General features: G+C 36.8%; 1 protein-coding gene across 1 annotated transcript in view; it reads right to left on the bottom strand.

The window, feature by feature from the left end:
* si:ch211-251b21.1 (uncharacterized protein LOC571720 homolog) overlaps positions 1-11,592 on the bottom strand; it is a 29,418-nt gene extending 17,826 nt beyond the window's left edge. The window contains exons 1-3 of the mRNA XM_067413142.1: positions 11,521-11,592; positions 11,190-11,266; positions 11-42 (exon numbers count right to left, since the gene is read on the bottom strand). Coding sequence (XP_067269243.1) covers positions 11-42; positions 11,190-11,250 — 93 coding nt within the window. The 5' untranslated portion in view covers positions 11,251-11,266; positions 11,521-11,592. The remainder of the gene's footprint in view (positions 1-10; positions 43-11,189; positions 11,267-11,520) is intronic.
* Positions 11,593-11,872: the final 280 nt, after the last annotated feature.

Genomic DNA, 11,872 nt, shown 5'->3' with positions numbered 1-11,872 from the left:
TTCAACTCACCTTGATGGTTGTAACTCTTAATTTTTGTGGTCCTAAAATATAAAACAAAATTTCTGTCAACTTGTTACAAATTTATATAAATCCTTCACTAATTCTTCATTACTACAGGGAACAGATTAAATGCTTGGATCAGTCTTGGACCATTGTAACAAAATGTAATAAAATGAAGGGCTGATGCATTCTGAATTGTGTTTAGTGTGTTGTTAATGCTGCTAGGGTGTTATGGGTGATTGCTATAGAGCTCTGGTTAGTTGCTTACTGGAACAAGAAAAGGCTTCACCCACCCTAAGTTTCTATATTCTAAAAAATGTAGTTAAAGCTACACTGTGTGATATTTTCTAGCGGTGAAAAGGTATATGACCATTCAGTGAATAATAGTTTCTGTTCCTCTCAATTCTGATTTCGTTTGAACTCCTACGGTGGCCGATTTAGAGATTAACATGGCAATCCCCCTCTTCACATTCGACACGGTGCCATCAAGTGTTAAAACGCGGAAGGCAAAGCTTGAATTTATGGGTATGTCCCTCTTTGGCTAATGTACTTTCAAGATGGAGGGGCAACATGGCGACCAGCATTCAAACCCCTCACCCGTATGTATTTTCAATGGCTTACTTGAAAGAAGTAAATATACATTAATGAGCACATATATTTTTGAAAGAACTAAGTGTTTTTAGCTAAGAATAAACTAAAAAAGTTACACAGTGTAGCTTTAAGTAGAATAGTCTCTGACCATTTTACCACCGGATGAAAAAATAAATCTGAAAAACATTATCACACCTCTCCTTATCAAGTCACATGATTTGAGGCACCATTCAGTAACCCTGGAATGCTTAAATAGCTGCAACACACTGCATGACTTTTGCCCCAATTTGCATTCTGGAAGTCGATGGTAGTTGCTAAAAATCATAGCCATCCTGCTGTTTGTTTGGAGGTTGATTTTGATAGATTAGATATAAACTTAGCCTTAAAAAACATTAAAGAACTAGTTTGACCAATTAGCAGTTAGACAAGAGGTAATATATCGTATTTTTCCAAATCAAAATAGACAAAATCTACCTTTTATGTAAGTGACTAAAAAAGTGACCGCCAGAGGCCAGTTGCATAAACATAGCCACTATGCTAAGACTGTTTCTTAAGAACTAGTCTGACCTACTAGCAGTTAATTAGGGGTAATCAGGCTTACTTTTCCAATTTAAATTAGACTAAGCTACTTTTTAATGACACTGTCGTTTACAAGTTATGATCATTCTTCAAGAAAAAAACATTGTAAAACTAGTCTAGGCAGTTTATGAAATTGGCCTCAGATTATGATTCCATCCGGGATATCAAACATGTTTGATATTTTGAGCTGATTTTGGAACACATAGCCTATTGTTTACATTTGTCACTTGCTCAAATGAGGCACATGTTTCTGTTATTTTGTTGTGTTCAGAACGACTTAACGAATCACGAAAGTTTGGTAGTGTGTAAACCTCAGTCATGTGGTGTATGGTCAGTTTTTATTTAATTTAAAATTTTGTAGTGTATTCCAGTCTTAAGTATGAGCAGTCAAAGTGATGCTTGATGGTAAACCCCACTATCTTTTCGATATTGTTATTACACAATATGATTATTCTTTTTGTCTAATTGGCTGTTTGATGTCAGTTTTTTTTTAGCTAATCCAATTTTTGAATCAGTGAGTAGAAAATCTCCATCTGACAAGGGCATAACATTTATATGGCATTCCTGGCTGCTAATGAAGCTTTCAGTCACGCTGAGATGTACTTTGCGCTCTTCTTCAAACAACCACTGATATTCCCAAATTTAGCAGATGCAGACAATGTCCCATTTGTTCTACATCACTATGGTAAAATGGTCGCCTCATGGCCACTAATCTTACTTTGACCAAATACGACTTAAAAGGAGATAGTTTGAAATAAACAAAAGCTTGCTTTTGAGAGTGCACTACCTCCTGCAGCGGAACGGATGCGGTGGGAGTTTGAGAAAGTTCCAGAAACTCTCTAAAGAAAGCGCTTACAAAATGATGGGAAAGTGCCCCACTCGTCTGGCTGCAGCATCTGAGTCCACTTGGGAGTAGCTCCCTTTATTGTTTTGATCCTGATTTTTATGCAGACCAGTCCACATCAACCAGCAGACGTGCTGATAGATTGATAGATGCATGAATGTGTCTACAATCATGAATCAACGTTTAGTCTTTTTGAAATCATACATGGATTGCTGTATTTTAAGTTGTCTTTTCAAATATTAATCCATAAATTCCTAAATTAAGATGTCTTTGATCAATTGAATTTGTTTCACATTTATAATAATAACAACAAAAATAATTATAAAAATAGGGTGTACAAATATGTAACAAATATGTAACGAGTTAAAATATGTAATACAAATATGGGGTTACGTAATTCGCAATATTTCGTTGAAATGAGTGAACACTGTTGCCTTTTCGCAATTCCATCTGTGTTCACAAAAGCCAAGGTATGGCAGACTCTGAGGACCTCAATATGACAGTCCCACTTTCAAGTAGCCTACTTCACACAACTTTTACCAGCACTTCAAAGATCAAAAATCTGAAGTTTGCAATGTAAGAACACTTTTATTTTAAAATCTAAAACAACATTAAATTACCAGACTAGTGACCAGCAAACTATTATAACATACAAAAAAACATTTAGTCAATATTTGTAGTGAAGTATGTAGCTAGTAATGTCACAGTGTCATAAAAAAACACCTTTAAATTGCAAATGAAATTAGACCGCGAGTTACCAGCGTTTCCTAGGCTAAATACTGAAGCTGTCAGTTTGGCGCTGATAAGGTTTTATCTACATCTCAGCATTGACACTTTATGTAATCATTTTTATTATCCTTATCATTTCAGTCCACATCACATGAATATACGTGTAGGCCTGCTTTTCCTTTGTCTTCTCCATTTCTCTCTCCTTATGGGAACCATATTCCCCTCTCCCTTGCATATATTTCTTATGTAAAGAAGGCTCTGCTAGGTTTGTCTGGTAAGAGGGTTTGCTGGTGGAAAGGAACAGCAGGATCCTAATGTAGTGCTGGTCCATATAATGATTACCAGATGTGTTCTATATAATGCACGGGTATCACGTGTATATCATTCTCATATCATGTGATGTAATCTTTTTTTCATTGGTTATAACCATAATACGCCTTTTTCTCTTTTTCCTATATATCCCCATCTATTTCTCAATGAATTGGAAGATCTTTTACCTTCCCTCAGATCTGAGTCACATGTTTGTTTGCATCTGCCAAGGAACACGAAGGGTACGGAAAACAGGACAGTTTTGGCAAATCTGTCAGGCGCATATTTATCAAGTGTGAAAACTCCTGTTTAAATAAAAAAAAATATTTTATTTATATTGTGTGCATAACTTAGTAAACTTGCACTAAATATAAACTTGTTCAGTGTTTTGAGAGACATTGAGCAGATTCTCACTACCGGTAACTTCCCTGTGATTGGCTACAATTCTCAACGCTGCAAAATCACATTGTAAATAGAATTAAACTCACATGACACTAATATAACAACCAGATTGCTTTCATTTACTTTACAAATGATATATTACACATTGTAATATAAGTTTGTTAAAGGGTTACTTCAGTGATTGGCATATGGCTTTGTATCAGTAGAAACCCTGGAGTATATTCAAATGATTGTGCTTTCCCTCCTCATATCCCCCTGAGACAAGAGATTTATGCATTTTATTTCTGGAAAAATTCCTCCTATGATGCAAATTGACGATATTTGCATCATAGGAGGAATGTTTCGCCAGTGGCTAAAGACTACAGCCAGCAGAGGGAGCCATTTCCTCATGTTTTGAACTCGCGCATGGGGGATGGGAGATTACACTCAGAGCTCAGCTCGCAGCTGCAGGCACTCATTTAAACGCAGCTATGGTGAGCAATGTAAGTCTTTTAACTTCTCAAATTAATTTCTATGAAAGTTAAGCTTGCAAAGGCATGAACTGAAACGCGCCAGACTGAACTCGCGCTGTGAATGTATGCCATTAGTGTAGTCGTGATTACCTCAGCTCTCATCACGAGAGCTCATCAGCTCATTTATCTCACTCCTGCAGTTAGTGCTCAGTGCTGTGACACTCGCGCGGTGTATCACTCATTATATTGAACCAACCCGATCACACATAAATGCGTATAAATAGTACGAGTGTGCAATGTCGTGGAATGTATATGCCAAAACTCATTTTGGCATGCATATGATACGCTGTTTTTCGCGTGCATATGATACGCACTTTATGGCGTATATATGACACGCGCTTGGGTAGGTTTAGGGTAGTGGGGCGTATATATGACACGCGCTTGGGTAGGTTTAGGGTGGTGGGGTGGGGGGTTCGTATGTATAATACGCCATAAAATGCGTATCATATGCACGCGAAAAACAGCGTGCCATAGACACGCCAAAATGAGTTTTGGCGTATACATTCCACGACATTGCACACTCGTACTATTTATATGCATTTTTGTGAGAATACCCTGATTGAACAGACACGTTCAGTTTTAATTGTAGTGTCTTCTCCAACTCAGTCACAGTAATCCAGTAGCGGCTTTGGGAATGGCCTCACAGGGCAGTGAAGCATTCTGGGAATTGTAGTCTTTTATCCCCATGAGACAAAAATACATTTTCTGTCTTTTCTCAGTCTAGAAGGCACCAAATTCAAAAATAATTTCACATTTCTACTACATTAATGACCCAGTTTAAATACAGATTCATCTTCCCAGCGCTGAAGTACCCCTTTAATCCTGCAATTTAAATATATTACTTGAATAATGATCAGGCAGTCAATGTATAATGATTATAATTTGTTACATTTATATAGCGCCTTTTCTGGGTACTCAGAGTGATTTACATATAGAAAGGGGGGATCCCCTCAACCACCAATGTGTAGCATCCACCTGCAAGATATGGTGGCTGCCATTCCCAATTTATGCCCCTGATTTCCATTACCACGATAACATCAACTTGTCTGGCTGGTGGATCTCTTTTCAGATTATGGTTATGAGTAGGATCGTTTAGCTATTAAACATAATTAAAACAATAAATAAGTTGAAGTCACAATGATTTGCTTTTACAGAAGCAAATATCGATTCTAAAAAAGCGAGAATAAAAAAAAAAGCTCTTCCATTCTCTTTTCCAAGCAAATGCAATAAACTGAGACTGAAGATGCAAAAAGTAGAAACATATTCATAAACGTAGTCTGAACAAGTGCAGGTGCAAGTCCAATTCATGAAAAAAACATCTTTCACTGTAAAAAAAAAAAATAAAATAAAAAAAAAAATAGAATTGATTTGATTTGAATTTAATTGAATTAAAAATTGTCTAGTGACTGATCATATCTAAATTTTTCAGTTGGCCGAATTGAAATTCTGTGAATTTATGCAATTTAATTCACAGAAATCCAATTCGGCCAACTGAAAAATATAGATGTGATCAGTCAGTAGAAAATGTTCAATTTCAGTAGAATTTTACAGTGTCTTAATCATTTGAATAAATAAGTTGATCTCACAAAACTGAATGATTTGTTCATTATTCTCAAGTTCAAGTTATTCATTCACCAATTCAGAGACTCAAATCACAAATCCTGCAACAGTTAACAGGACAAGAGGATTTTCAATCGTTAATGACTTCAAATTTGTTAACATTAAAATGGGAATGACAGGATGGAATCATTAGAATAATTGATAATAGCAGATATTTTTGAGTGAACTATTACTTTTAAAATGATCATTGAAGAAAAATGATGTCATTGAAGAAATTATATCTAATTGTAACCAGATACGCTTTCTAGGTAATGTTAGAGTAAATCTACTTGAGCAAACTTGATTAAGTTCTGCCAGTTTTTGGTGAGAATGTTTTAAGTTTGATTCGTGCAACACACAGCAGGCCTTCATCAGTGTCACAGCATATCACTGACACCCCTCATCCCCCTATTCAAAGCATGAAAAACGTACATGCCATCAAAACTGAAGTCATGTCATGGGCTGCCCCACATTAGTGACTGCTTGGTTAGCGGTGGCTAATTGATTAATCACACTCATTAAAGTGAATAGCCGTAGTGTTCTCTGGTTTAAATGCCGGCTGCTCCATGCCTGGCGGGATGTCATGAGACGGTGCCAACACAGTGCCATGCCTTAGACTGAAACATGCCGTGTCAGACTAATATTGGCTCTATCTACATCCTGCTTTGTCTCTGCCTCAGACGGCACGTCCATGGATCGTCTGGTTATTGCCGGTATTAAGCCCTATTTACCTCAGTCCCGTAAAATCCTTGTTGGAATGAAAATGTCACATGAACACCATTTCAATCGTCACATGCAGACCTCAACATTTACATAAATGTACATAAAGCAGTGTATATAAAAATAGTAAATCGTTAAGTAATGCAACCATATACATTATTCAGGCTTGAACATGACAGGAAAAGGGTAAACATGACAGAACCACAATGCATTTATGCATTAATAAAATAACCAGATGCTATTTTAACATATTACCAGAAGGGCTAGAGCTTTCTGAAAATAATGAGCTCTGATCTTACTGGCTGGTTTTATGCTTTTTTTCCCCCTTTGGTACCATTGATCTCTACAATCAACATATTAGGCGTGCACTGTTTTTGTGAAAAAGCCATATTAAAGTATGCACAAAATTGTCTGTGTGAAACATCTTCGTAAACAGACAAAAAAAAAAAAAAAAAAAGAAAAGAAAAGAACGTTGGGACTTGATACTGTCCATTGGAAATTAAGTGGATTATAGTAGTAATAAGTAGTTTATAATAAACACTGCAACATTCCATAAAATAATAATAATTGACCTTTCTTTTCATGGTGACTTTAAGATGGTGTGGGCTGATATAGGCATTTCAGAAATAAATTATCCTATGTGGCAAAATTCTGAGGTTTGTTATATCATGTCTGAATAGAATGAAAATGAATCATTAATTACTCTCCCTCCAAACCCGTAAGACTTTCGTTCATCTTCGTAACACAAATTAAGATATTTTTAATGAAATCGGCGAGATTTCTGTCCCTCATTTGACAGCTACGCAACTTTTACGCTTAAAAAAAAAGTTTATAAAAGATTGTTAAACAAATCTATATGAATTGAGCGGTTTAATAAATAAAAAAATCTGAAGAGACAATCGCTTTATATGATGGACAGATTTCATTTAGGCTTTATTCACATATAAAACAAACATTAATCAACTATGTTATAGTTTGTAGCTCTGAACGATTCCCCATCTAACTCGCAAATGCGTTGTGGGCAATATTAGTTGTTAGAGTGTGAACGGATCTGCACTTCGATTTTTAACCAGACATAGTAGATCAGGGATGCCCAAACCTGTTCCTGGAGGGCTACTATCCTGAAAATTTCAGTTCAAACCCTGCTTCAACACACCTGTCTGTAATTATCAAACAGCCTTGAACACCATGATTAGCTGTTTCAGTGTGTTTGATTCAGGTTGGAGCTAAAATCTATTGGGTGGTAGCTCTCCAGAACCAGGGTTGGACACCCCTGTAGTAGACCATCCGGGTATCTTTGGAATACTAATACTATAATTTGAGACATACTAACTCTATTATCAAATACTATTTAGGATGGGTAGTATGCAAATTGGGATCCACCATCTGTCTCAGCTTGCTATGGCAGCCATACCATAAACTATCGCTATAGACGGTTTCAACGGCAACAACATAAACAAACGTAAATGCGTGTGCGTGATTTTGTGGCCCAAACTTAAATTCCGGTAGACGTCAATAACAACAGAGGCTGCATTATCTTTCTTATACGTTATCATCTTTAAATAGAAACTTTTTACTATAAATAATCTCAAATTTCTGTCTTCAATATAGAGTGAGGGAAATGCCCCCCTTAAAGGGTTAATTCACCCAAAACTGAAAAGTCTGTCATTAATTACTCACCCTCATGTTGATCCCAACCCATAAATATCTTAATTTGTGTTCCGAAGATGAACAAAGGGTCCTGCAGGTTTGGAACGACATGAGGGTGAATAATAATGACATAATGTAAACGAATCCTTTAAGGACTGTGTAATACCGCTTTCTGTACAGTAGGCAGCAAGCTCCCCTAATGTGCACGCTCGCCTTTCAATTATGCAATGCGTCGAAATGACATGTTTCTTTGGTCCATAATATAAGATTAATGTTGGGAAACTTAAACTTAAGTTAGATAAAGTACCCTATTTGAGATTGATTGTATATGAATGTATCACAAAAATCCCGTGCTTTATGCACTGCCATTAAAGGTGCACTATTTAGTATTTTTGCAGTAAAATATCCAAAAACCACTAGGCCGGTGTCATATATTATGTTCAGTTGAGTATCCCAAATGTTTCCAACTATTTGTAAATTGTTCGAAAATTGCTATTTTAACTAAGGACCGGGACGTTTCAGCATAGCATTTGAGGAAGCCTGTCAATTGTGTCACATCTGCGCTACCCTTGGTTTCGGGTTTTATTTGACAGGAGCGCTTTACTCTTAGCAGTGTGAACAAGTGAACGCACGGAGTAACGTCATAACATAATTTTCAACACACTTAAATGTATCTAATATGATAAACAGAGCTGCATTACCTCATAATCATAACCGGAAGAGCGGATCAGTGCGGGCGCCCGGCGACTGTGTCCCGTCCCGTCATAATAAAAGTCCAAGTGCTCGCGAGCCATGTGTTTGTTTAACAATCGCTCCAGCAGCTGTGCTCAGGTCCACAACACTCGCTCCTGCTCTGCTTTACACTACAGTAACGTTAATAACAGCATGCATGAACGTGATTTCTGCCCGAGTCCTATTTTCCACCGGCTGTGGGGTGAAGACAACATGTCCTAAGATGCTGCGCTCAAACTTTGCATCATCAAACTACGCATTTGTTTTGAATAGGCGCCCTCCAGTGGACGGAAAGTTGCATAGTGCACCTTTAATATAGGATAAAGCGAAAGTTGTTTTACACTCCGTGACAAAGGCCAATTACATACAAAATTTAATATTTTTCGGTAAACATAAATCCGATCAGTTATCCAGATGGAAACCACTTGACATGAACAAATGAAAACCGGCGTGTCCTGGTCCTGATCGACTGATGAGCCGATCTGCTTGATCGGATCATGGTGATCATATGCTAATGCAAAGTGTAAACGCGGCCAGAATAAGTTACAGCTACAGTATATTATTTCTGCTAAATAAATTAAAGCTAAATAAATAACAAGTTAATTACATTAGACATACAGTCTAAGGCCCTGTCCACACGAAGCCAGCGCTTTCCCAATCCGATCTTTTTTTTCCCCTCTTTTCAAGAAATATCTGCGTTCTCACGAGATTACAAAAACGGACTAGAAACGATGTAGTTTGCATGCCAGGCCTGTGTGTGGCGCTGTAATTCTGCCACAGAAATACACTAAAAACGGAGAAGAAGAGTTGTGGCTAAAAGGGGTATAGCAGTGGTCGGAGGTGAGGCAAAACCTCACAATAAAATAACAATAAATACATTTGCTACTTAACAGATGTGTTTTATTAATGCCTACACCTACCCCAACCCAAAACATACCCTTACAGGTATGCAGATACGTTAATTAAATGAAGCGATATTGATGTGCGCATGCCGTGCCCGTAGTTGTATCCCTTACCTCTTTAACCGTGCTGGACGTAGTGTGATGACATCACCGTTTCAGAAAATATACGGATTCGCTGTACACACAAAGACGGAAGATGAGCGTTTTCAGATTTATCCGCTTTGGGACCCGGTTTCGAAAAATATCGGATGCATGCTTCTAAAACGCCGGATCTGTGTGGACTAAACGCTGATACGGTACAAAATGTATACGTATACAGCTAAACGTGTCTCCGTGTGGACGGGGTCTAAATTACATTAGACCCCGATCTCATTTGCAATCAGATTGGATATTTATAATGCATTCAAGGCTTTTTGGTGAGTCGCACACACTGTTTTGGCGCTGGTGTCATTTTCTCTCTGCTTGATTGTTAATATTTATATCATGTTACCCAAGAATAGTATGTCAAAAATGTGCTTCTACTGAGTAGTGCGCCATACTATCCACTAGCCAGACCGATAAACAAACACAGACCGGAAGTAAACTTCTGCCCAGGCAACTCTGCGGCAACTCATGTGCGTCTGATTAAACCATTATAGACAGATCTGAGCAGACCGCTCACACTATTTTGATAGTCCCTAGGAGGCTCAAATTTGACTCTTTTGGGAGAGATAAACCTCATTCATAGTAAACAATAAACTGGGTTATGATGATGTATTTTAACATGAAAAAATCTTACATACTTCATTCTTATTCTTACATACATACTTGAACTCATATGGTACTGTCACTAAAATGTATTAACCTCTCCGCTGCACCCACCATATGTCATGTTATTGCAGATTGACACATCCACATGTTGACTGGAATTTTTTCCAGTTTACTAAGTATGGATTCATTAACTGTTAAAGTGCAAGACATACAGTAGATGGTCATATAGTGTCAACATATCGACCAGCATGATCAGATCTGCTTCAAATTTTCATTGTATTAGGTTACTATTGATTAATTTTGGTTTTGAAACAAATTTGGTACCACTTAACAATAAGGTTTTATTAGCAACATTATCGAACTACGTAGTTAACAAGAATTAAGAATGAACGATACTTCTACAACATTTATTCTAAATGTTAATTTTAATATTTACTAATACATTATTAAAATCAAAAGTTGTATTTGTTAACAATATTTGATGCACTGTTAACTAGCATGAACAAAAAATTAACAACTATTTTTATTAACTAACATTAAAAAAGATAACAAATAAAGTAAAAAATATGTTGCTCATTGTTAGTTTATGTTAGTTAATACATCAACAAGAGACCTTATTGTAAACTGTTACAATTCATATAAAAAAATTACCAAGTACTTTATATGATGATTTGATTAACAAGTTGATAGACTACTTCTGTTTTCATGATTACATGTAGTCAAATTTCCATTTGCAGCAAAATATCAGGAATGGATAAACAAATGCACACAAACAAGGTTTATTCATTAGGCTAAGCAAAAAGCTTTATAGTTACACATTGACCTAATAGTAGTCTAACTATATTTTTAACATTATGTAATGAGATTACCTGCAGCCCAGACCCCTGCCAGTAGTGCAGATGAGACCAGGATGAGCCCTAATGGAGTCATTTTTACTCACAATAACCTGCATGGGATGATATACATAGTGCTTAATTATCAAAGCAGGATTTCTTCAATAATCTGTTAGAGATGCAACAAAATGTTCATTTGAAAGGCAGCTGAAGTTCCTTTAAAGATGCTATTGTACACTTTAAATTTTATATATTAAATGTTTCCATTATTTAAAAATACAGCACAGACAAAACCAAGATCAAATTGCTTAGTGAAAAGTTTTATTTACTAAGCAGCGAGAAATGAGCAAAAACATGGCAAGCTTACCGTCAACTGTAGTTACCCCCTTTTTGCTCAGTGCATGAGGCAACACACTATATAAAGGATACACATACACCCATGAATGTGAAAACAGCCAATAAGAGAACGGGGCTGTTCTAGAGTAGAGGGAAAGGGGTGGTTGTGTCAGACCACAACAAATCCTCAAGGATTTATAGGCAAGCTAGATGAGGGGGACTGAAATTTGGACAAAGAATAAGAAGGATGTGATCATGCAAACAAAAGATCTGAGAGCCGTGCCGTACACAGGGCATGCAGAAATGATTCTCTGCAGCTGCTTAAAGAAAAGTCAATGGCCTGCTGGATTTTATTGTTAGTCTTCTTTTTAGCGTTCTTAAAT

Source organism: Pseudorasbora parva, chromosome 13 (genome assembly GCF_024679245.1).
Source record: "Pseudorasbora parva isolate DD20220531a chromosome 13, ASM2467924v1, whole genome shotgun sequence".
Taxonomy (NCBI): Eukaryota; Metazoa; Chordata; class Actinopteri; order Cypriniformes; family Gobionidae; genus Pseudorasbora; species Pseudorasbora parva.
The sequence above is the reverse complement of the archived record's forward strand: the minus strand, read 5'-3'. Positions and strand labels throughout refer to the sequence as shown.